Genomic DNA, 15,138 nt, shown 5'->3' on the forward strand with positions numbered 1-15,138 from the left:
TCCGCGCACGCGCACAGGGCAGCCGTTGCTCGGCGCACGCACGCCCCTCACCTCCTGCCTCAGCCACGCGCCCCGCCTCGTTAACATGCAAATCTATGCACATACGTTTGCATACCGATGAGGCCGGGCGAGGAGCGGGGCTAGCGTTCAAAATGGCGGAGCGGGGAGGCAGAGGGAGCGGCGGGCACGGCAGTTTGGATAAGAGCATCACCCTCCCGCCTGATGAAATCTTCCGCAACCTGGAGAACGCCAAGCGCTTCGCCATCGACATCGGTAACCGGGCGGGGACGGTGGCGCGGAGGAGGGGGGAAGGGCGACGGCTCTCTCCCCGCTGCGGGGACTCACCGGGGCCCGTTTCTTTCTGGCGCGCGGGGCACACTGGGACGTGCAGTCCCATGCAGTCCCCCGAGCTGCCCGCGCCGCCGCGGAGCCCCAGAGTTTGACTACAGCTGCCATCACGCAACGCGCCGAGGGGGCGGCGCGGGGCACGACGGGATTGGAAGTCCCGTCCCCGGGCGGCGGCGCTGCGCGGGCGGAGAGCAGCACTACAGCTCCCGGCGTGCCCCGCGCGGCGGTAATGGGCAGCGGGGGAGGGGGGGGGGAAGCCTAGCTGGGAACAGTGCGGGGCTGCCCTTGGCGGCGGAGAGGGGCGAGGAAAGGAGAACCCGGCGGGTTGAGGGACGCGGGCTGCTCTTCCGCGGAGCTCGCGGGCTCGGCTGCTCCCCACGAGACGGCGGGGCCGGGAGCTGCTCGGTGGCAGCAGGCCCGAACGGCCCCGGGTGCGGCACAGCTGAGCGGAGCCCTGGTGGGGGCCGCGCTGTGAGAGCTGTGAACCGCAGTGCCCCTTCACACGGCCCGCTGCTGTTGTACAGAATGCTGCGGTCAACACAAGCGGTTTCTCTCCCACAAGGTTTGCAGGAAAGCTTCTCCACGTAGCACACAAAATCACTGAGGTTTTTTTTTGTTGTCCCTGTTTTGCTTTTTAAAGAAGAAAAACCTCACCTGTAGGCGATCAGCAGCTTCGGGTTTTGTGTACCACGAACGTTACAGCATTGCCCGGTGCCCTGAAATAACATCTGGGGGCAGGAAAGCTTTATTGCTTTTGTTACTATAAGTGTCTGCCGGGGGTTGCTCTGCACTGACCTCGCTTGAGCACTGCTGGAGAATGCCTTCCGTTTTTCTCCTAGGTTGCTGAAAAATTCCATGTTGATCTCAGCACTATGGAAGAGACAAGCTATGTTTGTAGCACTGCTTTGTAGGCAAAGCTACAGGCACCAGCAGATTAGTTTTCAAGCTGCATTCCTTGATTACATTCATTTGTAATGCAGCAGAGTTAGGACCACTGCACTTAGCAGTTATGTTATGAACTGACAGACTTCTTACTGGTAGGACTCGGGTTTTAACCAGAAGCTGGTTATAATTGTTTGCTTGGTCTTGCACACACGTACTGAGAAGGCAGTGTGCCAGATCTCTGGCCAGAGGCCAGCTATGCATACAGATTTAAACACAGCTATGGGATAGAACTGTAGCACTGAGAAGTACGGACCTTCAGAGTGCCTTGTAGTCACGTTTGAGACGTGAGTACAAAGTTAAAGCTGTCTTTCTATATGATAAGGGTGCTTGGTTTGCAGCCCATGCTACTTTTATCTGAGTTAAAATTGTTTTTTCCTCCAACAACCACAGCAGCTGTTTTATGAGGCTTACTGATACTTTAATACGTGAGAGGTTGAAAGGATTCTCCTCATACCTCCCCTATTTCTGAGGAAAGAAAAAAGCACATGTTTTAACAAACATTTTGACAGCTCTGTATGTTCAAGCTCAAACATCCACTTGTTTAAGACAGCAGGTACTGATTTGCCCAAAGAAAAATGAGTAAATCAAGTTCGGTTATTTACTCAGCTCAGATAGCTGAGTATTTCAACTGCTACCTGTAGAGCAGGCAAACGTGGTGGTATAGATGAGTAAGAACTTGTGGAGATGGCTGGAGATGAACAGAAACAAGATGCATCAGCTGCTCTATGTGGATTTCCTGGAGTTCTTCTCACATAGTCATTTGCCACTAACTATGCCAGGTTTTAAGACAAGGGTTCTTTGATTACTACATTATGCACTTAGCTTAATTGTATTTGGCTTTAGAAGAAGAGAACTCAGCTAAAAACTCTTAGGTAAAGCGTACATAAACATAAGTTAGGTTGTTTGCTGTAAGGTGAGGCATTAATCATAAGTTGTCATCTCTTTTAACAGGTGGCTCATTAACCAAGTTGGCTTATTATTCAACTGTGCAGCACAAAGTGGCAAGAGTGAGATCCTTTGATCATTCTGGAAAGGTAAGGACTGCATCATTAATGAATTGCATGAGATTGACTCATAACAAAGGTAGAACTGGAAGTAAGGTACTGGGCTTTTCGTAGTACAACAGAAGTCTTTGAAAGCTGTCTAGTGCTTCTTTCTATACAAAACATTATTTGCAGTTTACTCAGTTTGACTTTCTGTAATGCCTCTGTTCTGGGCAATCTCCATTGTGTTTCTAGCTTTCACCATGCTGGTGCTTAGATTGCTACACTTACTGTCTGAAATAGTTACTTTCTAGACAGATCAGTATGGTACTTCTGAAAAACGTGTAAACTGTTGTTTCATACGTGTTTTGATTCCATGCATGGAAGAAAATTTACCATATATTTTTAATTGTTTTCTTTTAAAGGACATAGAAAACGAACCTTTGTATGAAATATCAGTTCAGGAGGAGATAACAGCTCGCCTGCACTTCATCAAGTTTGAGAACAATTATATCGAAACTTGTCTAGATTTCATCAAAGACCATCTTGTCAATACAGAGACTCAAGTCATCAAAGCTACAGGTGGTGGTGCCTATAAATTTAAAGATCTTATTGAGAAGAAGTTGGGGTTGAAGTAAGTGAAACTGTTTAAAGTGAGTTCAGTATCGTTGAAGTGACACTTGGCTGCCTTATAGCGGGCAAACTTTCTACTTTGCCATTCTTCCCCTAAAAGCCATCTGCATAGAGAAGTGGAGGCTGGAGGACACGTGTGCATCTTGGTCAGGTCGGGCTGAACCCAGTAGTTAGTGAGCAGGAGTTGCAAAAGGATACTGCATCATTAACTGGCAGGGCAGAGGTCTGCAGGAAAGCCAGGGAGCTTCAGGAGAAAGGCAGTGAAGGAGGAAGTATGATGTTATCAAAGCCTTTCTTGAAGGGATTTGTTTGCAATAGCATTTTTTTGTTTGTTTTTTAATTAAATTACTCTGTATTAAGATGATCTTTTTTTACTCTTCACCTCCCAGCTAGCAGCATTTCAGTGGTGCTACCCTAGTTGTCAGTGCTGTTGAACTTTCAGTCATCATCCAACTGCACAAAACCTCCAGCTGTATATAAAGTACAGTATTTGAGCTGTAGCAAGCAGGAAATAAGTTTGTTACAAACAAGTTTAATTGGGAATCTTTGATCAGATACTGTGATGAGGTGTATTTATTTTAATTATGAGTCATTACTTAAAATCCAAAGATGCTATCTACAAGAAGGCTGTATTATTAAAAGCCAAGATATTGCTGGCAAGCTTTTTTTTATTCTGTATCTACCTAATACTTATAGCTACCTGGGTTCTGAAGTCACAGTTACAAAACTACTATTCTACTATTTTTCTGAGCATGCTCAGAAGGTAAATAATTGAAACAACACAGTAATTTGTTGCATAGATCCTGCCTGTACTTCATGCAGAGGCAGAGCCTTGCAGGAAACTGAAGGGTTCACCATTCACACACGTTTATCAAAAGCCATATGCTAAAAAAGCTGCTGTAAGTACAGATAATTGTATCATTCACTTACAGCAGTATAGAATGTTACCTCACACAGCATATTACCCAGTTTCTAAGGCACTCTCTTCGTCTCCTTTTACACTGCTTTTTTTGCATAACTTTCTTTTTCTGATGGGTAGAATTCTGCTGACATGTTGAAACAGACTTGATTGGTCCCCAAGCAGCTTTTCTTTCCTGAGAAACATAAAGCATTCTGTATGAGTCGAGATGTTTAATTGTGTTTTGCTTTTGTGTTTTTAGTAAAGGTTTTTGATACTTCATTTAAGAAATTTAGCACACACCAGTAACAACATATTAGATACAGAAGTTTGCAGAAGTAACCTTTGGCTAACTCTGACATCCGTCCTTATCTGAGCTTCCCTGCTCAGGGATTCACTGTTCAGATCCTGTTCTTCTCATGAAGTGTCTGTGTGTTCAGAGATCCCAGCAGCAGGCTGCTTGCTGTCATCGTGATCTGCCATAAATGAGTGGAAATGATGCTGTAGTCTTTCTCCCTTCTTAAGAAAGCATGGGAAGAGCAATAGATTATTAGGCCACGTTAGAAAATAGTTGTGTTGTGTTAACTGCCAGATGGGTTTCCTGGCCTGCTGTATCACATGGGCACACGTAGCTGTGTGAGCACTGGAGCAGTGATGGAGACACAAACAGGAGCAGGAGCATTTTACTGAGGAACGATTAATGAAGATTAATGAAGATCAAAGCGACTGTGTAACTACAGCCTCACTCTGGTCTGCGTGTTCTGGCACTGAAGTTGAATGGTGGAGTGTATGCAAAGCTGGGTTTCGTGGTTTAAAAGATCTGGACTTTTGCTGCATGTAAAGACTTGTAAAGTCTTTAAAACGAATGTTCTGAAGGAGCGCTTGGTTATCAGTGAGGCTGTGACATTTCTAAGCTCCTTTCCCTTCCCCACTTCAGAGTAGATAAAGAAGATGTGATGACCTGCCTGATCAAAGGATGCAACTTTCTGCTGAGGAACATCCCCCATGAAGTGTTTGCATACCAGAAGGATTCAGACACAGAGTTCCGATTTCAGACAAATCACCCAAACATTTTCCCATACTTACTGGTGAACATTGGCTCTGGGGTTTCAATAGTGAAGGTGAGTGGCTGCTAAAATCTGTTGGGTCTTTTTGTTTGTTTTGGGTTTTGTAGAATTGATGAAGATGAGCTGAAACTTTAAAATTTTAAATTTGTCACTGTTTCTTCTTGGGTGACACAAAACTTAGAATGAAAATCACTTCTTTTTTTAACTTTCAATTTCTTACAGAGTTAGAAATGCTTTTCCATTCCTTACTGTAGTTAATCTTTACAAATCATACAGTAAAATAGGACTTTCTAGATAACTGTGCTCTGTTCTGTTGACAGGTAGAATCAGAAGACAAATTTGAATGGATAGGAGGGAGCTCAATTGGAGGTGGAACCTTCTGGGGTCTTGGAGCACTGCTCACTAAAACAAAGGTATCGAAACCTCAATGTTAAGGAGCGTGTGAATATATAAAATGCTGAGAGAAAGCCTGAAATAGTGGAATGCCAAACGCTTTAAACAGGGAGACATGATGATTCAATGTGGTATTTGTATGGGAAATTAGAAGCCCAATATCAGCACAGTAGAAGATGTGGAAAAATGTGTATGTGTCTCTCTTGCAGAGCATTCTTCTATATAAGAACTGCTGTCTTTGTACAGAGAGAAAAGGGGCAGTTTTGCAGTGCTTGGGACAATTCTAATGACCTCCATGAGGAGCGTGTGGTCCTGGACTGTTAGATAAAGGCTGAATGCTTGGTTTATGTTCATACCTGTAATGCTTCTGAAGCATAAAGGGGAGCTTTACGTGCAAAAGGATACAGGTAGAATGCATGGACAAAAGTGATTAAATGCTCTGTGGCAAAATAGTGATTCTGTTTGAGTCTGCAGGAGCATCCATAGGAGCAAAACAGAGTGTTTAATTATTGCAAAATGTGTGAGAGTAGGGAAGGGGAATTGCACCTCTGTTATTCTTTTCACTTTCAGGGATTCAGCGCTTAAATCTCAGGTTGGTGATGTGCCAGAATCAGGCCTGATCTCGTACTGCTGTGCCTAGCTCAGCTCTTCAATCATGGTGTTTTTTCCTGTCTCAGAGTTGCATGTGACTTAAATAGGAGTCACTAAATGTCACCAGTGTAGAAAAAGCTAGAGTTACATAGCCACTAGATAAGAAAATGTCAAAGGGAAGACCCGTACTCAGAATATTTTGTTTGATGCATTTCAAAAAGAAATCCTGGAACATGACAGTGTCTGCTCTTTTTTTTTTTAATGTATTTGTAGAAGTGGGAATTAGCATTAGCAAATTCATAATACAAGCTATTAGGATGATGCAGGGTTGTTGTTGTTTTTTTTTTTTTTTTTTTAAAGCTTAATCTCAGGGACATCCATGCATTTCTGCATCTGTAAAGGCAGACTTTGTCTGTTCATTTTTTAATCTTATATTTTTGTTTGCCTCAAGAAGACTTCACTCTACTTGCTGTGCTGCTGACTTCATTCCAAGACAAGATATGTGAAGGTTCTGTTTCATATGCATTAATCTGGAGATTAAAGGTGCTAGACTGGGATAACTTTTTGGTGATTTACTTGCTGAAATATTATAATCCTTTCAGTGGTGTTGGATAAAGTTGTTTTTCCACCTAGTTTTAATTCTTTATTCACTGGGGTTGCATGTAGGAGAGAAGTTGGCAAATTGTGCTTTACTTAATGCTGTACCAGTTCTGGATGACATCATTTTGCCAGAGAGCTTTCAGTTCTCCAGATTACTGCAGGGTAGACAATTTAGACAACGTGATTCATCTTGCACTCAACCTTTAGTTCTCAGGAAACATGCAACAAAATATTTGCAGGTTAGAGTCACAGAATGACTGAGGTCGATCCTGTGATCCAACCCCTCTGCAGATCATTTAAGAGGATAGTTGTGCATTTCATCATTAAAGGCTCTCCACTTAAGATCAGTGATAAGATGTGGACTCCAGATAGAAGTGATGCCTCTTTTACTGGCAGGGTTGGTTCCAAGCCAAAGCCCATATTTTTTTCTGTCAATAAGAATGCTTCACAACTCTTGCCGTGTGGGCAAGGATCTCTGGCTGTCTTGAATACTTGCAGTAACTCTGCTTCTCATCCTCAGAAATTTGATGAATTGCTGCAACTTGCTTCCAAGGGACAGCACACAAATGTAGACATGCTGGTGAAAGATGTGTATGGAGGCGCCTGCCAGACCCTGGGGCTAAGTGGGAACCTGATAGCAAGCAGCTTTGGGAAATCCACTACAGCAGATAAAGGTATTAGTATAGAAATATCTACTGAAGATTTGCATGCAAATAATACCCTCTATTGCCTGTCAGATTGGATTTGCTACTTGTACAAACTTCCTCCAGACATTTAAAAGGACGGAAAAATAGTTGCCAGTTTTATCAGCAAAAATACGTGTTGCCATATCCATTTTCTGATGTCATGCATGTGGGCTGAGAGGGGATGTGGACTGCTGCCTGCACTGCTCCACTTGTTTGGAGTTCTTTGAAACTAATGAGAAGAAATGCAACCATCTCCCCTGGCCCTTGGGTGTCTGATGTTTGTCGTGTTCTCAAACAAGTAGAGCTGAAAAATAACCACCTTTTCATGTCCTTCTCATGATCTCACCTACATACTTTGCCTACAGTATTTTATTGAATAAGTGTGTTAAGTGGGACTGCCTTGCAAGCAGATGTTTGGATTTTCAGTTTGGGATTCTGGAAGTCTAGGCAAACAAAAAAATATCTGTCGTAAGTTTGCCAATGTAAATTTATGCATGTGGGAAATATAATTGGCTCTGTTTGTCCAGAAAAAGATGTATGGCAGAAATTTGTAGCTTTCTTTGTAGTGTCATAATAAAATACTTGCAGTGCATCACACATCTAGATGGAGAGATGATCCACCTTTCCTAAAAAGGTGAAATTGAGTCAATGCCATTTACTCTTGGCCTTTCAAGCAGGTTTCTTTCAGGCTATATTTTATGGAGGCTTGGTGTTTTCTATCTTCAGATTGGTCTTTTTCAGCCCTGGCTGTAGGGCCTCTGCTTAAAAAAAAAATATATATATATATGTATATATGTAAAAACATTTTGAGCATTCTTAGGCTGTACTAATTTGGCTCACCGTTTCCTTCCTTTAAGAGTTCTCCAAAGAAGATATGGCAAAAAGTTTACTCCATATGATCAGCAATGACATTGGTCAGCTTGCCTGCCTCTATGCCAAACTCCATAACTTAGATAAAATATATTTTGGAGGATTCTTTATTCGGGGTCACCCTGTTACCATGCGCACAATAACCTTCAGTATCAACTTCTTCTCAAAGGTAATGGAAACAGAATTTTTCCTAATTGCAGATTCATGTGCCTAGGCATCTTTTCTAGGTGATTGGGAGGCTTTGCTAAGTCTCACGTTCAGTAAGGACTGGGGTTAGGTAGGAAAGGCAGGGCCTGGTTGTGGGAGGGTAAAACAAATGTGAATTTCCTAGGAGTTCTGTTTGGCCTCTATCTCTCTGTGTATTTATTTGTTTGGTGGTTGTTAGACAGTGTGTCTTGTAGCTGCCAAGGATTGGGCTCTTATATTTGTTTAGATAGCTACCATTATTATTCAATTCCTCTTGCTGACTTCACCTATTTCTTTTCACCCCCAGGCTATGCAATGTTGGATTGCTCTGCTGAGATAGTTAGCAACTAGCATCAGTAATATTTGGTTGGTTGATATGTATATATATTTTTAATTTGTTTTGGAAAAGGAAGCAAGCTGTAATTCTTTGCAGCTTTTGAAGCTGTGGCAAACACTAAAGATATTTCAGTGGAACAATGGTCTAATCTAAAAGTTCACATACAGCTCGTTACAGGTGGATCAGTTCCTCCACCATCACACTGCATACTGAAGTATTACAGAATTGATGACTTATTTTTTTCCTCAGTGCTTCAGGCAAGAGACTCCTATAAAATGCTTGTATTTCCCCTTGTTTAACCTTGCAGTCTTTCTGCAAGTTAGGGTAAGAACTTGGTTGAGTTTCAAGAAAGCTACAGCTTTAGATTCTTGTAAGCACAGTTTTATCTGTACAAAATCTCACTGTGAATTATGTATTTCCTCACTGCAGCTAAGCCCAGTGTTAACTTTTCCTACATGACCTGCTGTAGACAGAGCTTATTTTCCTTCAGAGGGGACAACGTCTCACCATAAGAAAACTAAGGGTGTTAGGTGGGGGATGATCCTGTTCTGCCTACCGTTCCTGTTAACACTTAAACTGGATTGAATTCATGGGGAAAGTGCTTGTCTGTGATAATATACAGGGTGACTGGATGTTGCTGCATGTTCAGTATGAAATAGAATAACCAGTGGTGTGGGTGTGGTGGATGCACAGTGACACGTTTATGTTGATGACCTGGAAATCAGATGGTCTTACATTTTCAGCCTGTTCAAGCAAGAGGAGTTGAGTACTCATGGAATAATGCAGCAGTCTTTTCTAGTGAAGCACTGGCTTCCCTCTGCTTCTGTGGTTGTGCAGGCTTAGAATACACACCACTTCTGCATGTAATTTTTTTCCAGCTGTCTTAGAATTGTGGAATGATGTATGTTAGCCGTTCCTCCTGAAGCTGTCTTTCAGAAACACCATTTTTTGGTGCACCATTAAAGTTACTGAATGTGTTAGAGTGTAGTGCAAATGAATATTATCATCTTCTAGTTGTTTCTATTAAATTTAAGTGTAAATCTAGTGACAAAGAAGTAATGTTAGCCATCAGGGACCATCCAATTGCAATGTTTCATATTGTGGCAGGGAGAGGTTCAGGCATTGTTCCTGAGACATGAAGGCTACCTGGGAGCCATTGGGGCATTTTTAAAAGGAGCTGAACAAGACAGTAAGTACAGCATTGCTATGTTCTGTATATGCTGTGTTCTGAAATGTCAGTGTAATGTCCAAGTTTCTCTTAAGAGGCTGCATGTAAGTTGTTGCCTAGATAAACACATTTGGCACTAATAAACACAGATGCTGGGCTTTGCTTTATATATTTTGGCAAGGGTGTGATAATTTCTCACTGTTTTCCTGCTTGCCTCTGAGAATCCAGCAGGATTTGGCTCTTCTCTTTTCTGCATTTCTGCAGTCATACCTCTAAATCAAATCAGGGAAATTGAGTTTGAGAACTTTCTTCCTCTTAAAGAGGCCAGCTTTTGAATTCAGTTAATGTACTGAAGAAGAACAGCATCTCAAAACTGTGTTCATTTGAGAGTGAAAAGCCTCATAAATGTTTATAAAGAATGAGACAATTCTTTCGAGCATTCTTTGGGTGTAGGATGCTTTGGTTGAATTCTGCCATTTGTATTTTCTTGTTTTCTCTTTGTGCTACGTGCCATTCAGTACGTTCATCATAGTGGAACAAATCACAGGTTGTTATGGTACTTAGCTTTAGTAAATATCACATATATCTCAGAACAGTGGAAGCCATTTTGTACCACTCCATAGATAACAGCAAGGAACTCAGCTCAGAGCTGCCCAGGTGTGAAAGTTGTTGTTCTGTTGGCCATATGGCAAACGTCTCAACTTCCAGAAACTCTAAAGAAAAAAATGTGAAAGTAACTTCAGTGCTCATGTGAAGCTTACACTGTGCTCTGAGAGTTCTGCAATCTATTCTGTTAATGATGGACATTTAAAAACAAACAAACAAAAAAACCAACTCTCTAATAATAGAAGCTTTAGCCATCTATAGTGCTTAAAGAACAGGATTTCTTCAATAGCTCTTAATGATTAGGAAAAGAAAGGGGTTAAGAAAAAAATGCTTTTTGAATTGTAATCTTTTGTCTCATTTGAAGTTCTTTAGAGTTGGATGATTCAGCAAGTAGTTAAAGTATAACTGTTGGGACTTAGAGGGGAAGAAATAAATATATTTTTAAAGACAAAGAGAAATGGCTTTTGCAGTGGAGCAGCTTCTCTGTAGAGATGCTGGCTGTAGACTCATTCATGTGAGTATTTTCAGTTTTATTTTCAGATTATGTGTCTCTCTCTTTCTCTTTTCTAGATCCAAATCAATATAGCTGGGGAGAGAATTATGCTGGGAGTTCTGGTCTTATGAGCACATCACCTGATGTCTACCCCATGCAGAGGACCCGGAGTGGTACAGTATGTGGTTGCCTTTCCTAAAATGAGTGTTGGCACTTAGATCTGAACTTAGATGGCTATTTTAAAATCTAGTTGCTCCTTACCCCTGGGACCGTGCTGCTTTACCAGAAGTGGCTGACATGGTGCCTTAAGTCACGTGTGATGGTTTGACATGATATTTCTTAAAAGACTGTGCCTGCTACTTTGTCTTGCTCAGCATCACTAAAGGAGAGAGACAGCCTGCTGCTGCTGCTGCCCTTTCTTTGAGGTAGCTTGGCTTTGCTACAGTTGAAATACTGTACTTGACTGACAGATTCAATAGAATGTCTTGTTAATGGCTGCATATACTAACGTGCAGTTGTCTGCAATCCTGAGTTGTCTGAGAATGGGCTTCTGTAGGCCTTGTGCTTGTTTAATTTCTAGTGAATCAATTTCTGAGTAAGTTCTAATAAATCTTTTGTTTTTCACCTAGTTTGACATGTTTGAAATGGATAGGTTGGAGAGACCGCTGGTTAACCTGCCACTGCTGAAGGACCCATCAACCTATATTCCAGACACTGTTGACCTCACAGATGATGCCATGGCCAGAAAATACTGGCTCACTTGTTTTGAGGAGGCGTTGGATGGGGTAAATATCAGAGGAGTTGTACCTACAAGTGGTGCACATACTTCATGTGGACCAAGCTGTTCAACCAACACAGTGCACCTGTATGTCAAACCTATTGCAAATAAGTACCTCTTCCCTGTCTCTTAATTGAAAATATAAATCAGAAACTTCACAAGTGTTGAGTTGGGGGCTGGGAAAAACACTAGGAGAACACATTGACCTGACCTTACTGTCATAGAGAAAGAATGAACACTGAGTGTTGATGTGCACCCGCACCCTCATCCTTTTTTCTTGTTTGTTTTTACCCTTCTCTAAATAGGTGGAACTTGTGGCTCACCTCTGAAAGCACAGTGTTCAAAAACCAAAAAGCAGTAATAACAAAAAAAAAAAACACCAACTTTAAATGTTTAGGAAGGAAAGAGGTGTTTAAAATTACTCTTTGGTGGTTGGCTTAATGGAAAGCTGGAGTATGCTGTGTGGGAGGGACAAGTGAGTGTGCAAGAGCAGAAAAATAGAGCAGATGGAGGGGTTGCTGTTCATCCCGAGCTTCAGGTCAGTTGCACAGAAGGAAGAATTGAAGTGGTAACTCCAGTGCCTCATTTCTCTACCAGGTAGCAAAGCGTGCTGCAGCCAGCCAGCCAGATTCTGTTGATGCACCTGAGAGAGCCGAAAAGTTCCGACAGAAGTACTGGAACAAGCTCCAGACACTCAGACAGCAGCCTTTGTAAGTGTCTTTGTTTCCCTGCGTTTGTAATCTGGCCACCTCTGCTGAGCAGAGCAAATTAAAAGCCAACTAAGCTACATAAATGCTTTTGTTCTTAAGCAGAGCAAGCTTCAAGCTAAGTAGGCTGAAGGCAGTAACAAATTGATGTGTCAGGTCCTCTGAACAAAACATTAGAATTTAACAGAAAAATTCCATCTATCTCAGCACAAAAATGACTAAAGGTCTTCAAGTTACTAAAAATGGTACCTGGCATCTTTACTCTGAACGTTTTCCCTCTCTGTATTTAAATAATCCATTTAATAGATGTACCACTTAGTGGCAGTATTCAGCACTTGTGGCATGTGAAGACTTCTAACTGAGGTGTTTGTCTTACATGCTGTACCTGTCTGGAATTCATCCTATTAATGGAAAAACAGGAGAAAATTTTTTTTTTTCTTTTTTTTTTTCTGTTTGAAGTAGTTGATCTGTTTTCCCCTCTCCTTTTTAAAGTGCATATGGCACCTTAACAGTTAGAAGTCTTTTGGATACAAGGGAACACTGTTTAAACGAGTTCAATTTTCCGGATCCTTATTCGAAGGTAAGCTGTTCTTGCTTTACAGGGCAGGCAGTGTGAGATCAAGGCACTGTTCTGTACTCGAATGCTTTGTATAAGTAATGGCTTACATACAAGACATTAACAGTTTAACTGGTTGGTTGTTGCTGTTTTCAGGACAGTTATTGATTGCTTTTTTTTCCTTTTTTGTAATTCAGATAAGATAGTGCCAACAAAAGATCTTGATGTAAAGGTGGCACTCAGTCCCTTTTTTTATAAAAAAGAACTAGCTGTGTAACATTTGAGCTCATTGGCGATAGAAGAGGGGTCAAGAGTCTTTAAGCATGTAGGATGATGAACTTTTTGATGCAAAAATTAGAACAACCCACACTTTCCCATCTTTTGCAGAACTGCTAGTGGTAAGCCTTCTCACCCAGGTTACCTGGTTTTGATGTTGCTACTTAAGTCTCTCTTTTTTGTGTCCATTCTCCCACTCCCCGTCTGCCCAAGATCTACCATACCTCTCCTGTATTAAGACAAGTAATTCTCAGACTACAGAACACATGCTAGCACTAATAAAGCTGTTTATTAGAATCCCAGGGAACTTTTTTCTTGTTGGTACTAAGCATGCTGATAACAGTAACTTGTTGGTCCATTAGAGGCCATGAACGTAGAGGAGAATGCTTGAACGCGGTCTTGGGACTGAGACAGCCAATGATGGGTAAGGATTTTTTGTCCATAAATGCGATGTTTCATGTCTTTCTTACAGGTAAAGCAGAAAGAAAATGGCATAGCCTTAAAATGTTTTCAAAGCGTAATCGAATCTTTGGATTCATTAGGCTGGGAGGAGAGGCAGTTTGCTCTGGTGAAAGGACTTCTTGCGGGGAATGTCTTTGACTGGGGAGCAAAAGCAGTCTCAGAGTAGGTGTTAAATATTTTAAAAGCACCCTTTTAAGATATAGAATATCCAACTGTTGGTTTTTTGTTTTTGTTGTAGAAATAATGAAATGCACCAATCTCGTTGTAGTTTGTATTTAACCTTAATCATATGTTGGTTGTTCATTTGCAAGCATTATTGCGGTGCAGCAAAGTTTGTTTCCACCCTTAAAATCTGGCAGACATCACTGAATGTTTGAATTAAATGACAGACCACCTAATATTGCAGTCTGGCTCTTTGTAGCACTGTTACTAGCTCTGCTTTTGAGTATGTGTTATATTTAAGCTGATATTATCTTCCTATAGTAGAAAATGTGCTCTTTCTGTAACCCCCAGTTGCCCTGATATCAGTGTATATTCAATGGGCTGTAAGCCAGGTTGGTGGTCTCTTAAAATAACTAAATCCCAGTTGTTTTCGATCAGCATACATTTCTACTGCCATTTTGAGAGCTCTCTTTCCATATATCCTGTCAGCAGCCATAAATTCAGAAAAGGATGTAAATGCTGTCAGTTTTGAAATATCTTTGTTTTTGTACTTCTAGATTTTACCTCTTTCTGTGGGGTTGATAATGCAGAGTAGGGGAGGTGGGCACTGTTTGGCAGCAAACATTCAGCGCTTCCTTTCCCTTTCTGCATCCTTGAGGAGTTTTCCCCTCATGAGTAAATAACAAAAAAATGCAAGTCAATTCAAAACAAGGTGATTTGAGGCTACTTGGATCTGCGTTCTAATGCTGCCCACAACTGCAGAAACTTGAACTGACCCCAGTCACAGCAATTAGTCTGGTTGCCACTTGTCTAAATGTAGCTCTCCCTCTGTTCGAGGAAGAAGCTAAGAGTTAAACATCACTTGGTATTGGACTGAAGGCACTTTATGAGACTTGACTGGCAAGCACTGCCCACGTGGAGTAATATTTTAACTGGCAGCTTAGAATCTAGCCTCATTATGTACATCCTCATCACCAGCTAAGTTTGAAGCTACTTCTCTATACATGCAGCCAATAGGAATGGCTTTTAAAACCTGTATTTAGTTAATTTCTTTTTTTCCTGCCTACACACAAATACAACTCAAAATGTTGTAGACAGATCTCCAGATTTAACTTTGTAAAGTGTTGTTTTATGGCTATGATAGTTTAGATCATTACTATATTTATGGTCATCTGCAGATCCAAATGTTTGTTGTTTTTTTTTTTCCCCCCATAGAGTAGTGCTTGCTAATCCCCAATTTAACTCCCTAATTTAATGTACATGCAAGCCTTTTGTTTTTAAGGGTGGATCTATTTTTCAGTCACTGGAGCTGTCCATACTCCCAATTATAATCCTGCAATAAAATTGCCAACAGCCTGCTATGCAAGTATTCAAATTAAGTGAGCTGAAGTTA

The 15,138-nt window shown here is 41.5% G+C and overlaps 2 protein-coding genes across 2 annotated transcripts in view; one reads left to right on the forward strand and one right to left on the reverse strand.

The window, feature by feature from the left end:
* Positions 1–212, reverse strand: part of LOC125703390 (transcription factor HES-5-like) — a 66,809-nt gene extending 66,597 nt beyond the window's left edge. The window contains exon 1 of the mRNA XM_048967788.1: positions 106–212. The gene's annotated coding sequence lies outside the window, so the exon portion shown is untranslated. The remainder of the gene's footprint in view (positions 1–105) is intronic.
* The window catches only part of PANK4 (pantothenate kinase 4 (inactive)), a 21,107-nt gene continuing 5,969 nt past the window's right edge, over positions 1–15,138 (forward strand). Inside the window, exons 1-13 of the mRNA XM_048967770.1 lie at positions 1–273; positions 2,245–2,327; positions 2,702–2,910; positions 4,745–4,928; positions 5,195–5,287; positions 6,979–7,132; positions 8,002–8,183; positions 9,645–9,726; positions 10,882–10,982; positions 11,434–11,589; positions 12,180–12,292; positions 12,782–12,869; positions 13,594–13,745. Of these exons, the coding sequence (XP_048823727.1) occupies positions 96–273; positions 2,245–2,327; positions 2,702–2,910; positions 4,745–4,928; positions 5,195–5,287; positions 6,979–7,132; positions 8,002–8,183; positions 9,645–9,726; positions 10,882–10,982; positions 11,434–11,589; positions 12,180–12,292; positions 12,782–12,869; positions 13,594–13,745 (1,775 nt within the window). The 5' untranslated portion in view covers positions 1–95. The remainder of the gene's footprint in view (positions 274–2,244; positions 2,328–2,701; positions 2,911–4,744; positions 4,929–5,194; positions 5,288–6,978; positions 7,133–8,001; positions 8,184–9,644; positions 9,727–10,881; positions 10,983–11,433; positions 11,590–12,179; positions 12,293–12,781; positions 12,870–13,593; positions 13,746–15,138) is intronic.

This window comes from Lagopus muta, chromosome 21 (assembly GCF_023343835.1).
Source record: "Lagopus muta isolate bLagMut1 chromosome 21, bLagMut1 primary, whole genome shotgun sequence".
Taxonomy (NCBI): domain Eukaryota; kingdom Metazoa; phylum Chordata; class Aves; order Galliformes; family Phasianidae; genus Lagopus; species Lagopus muta.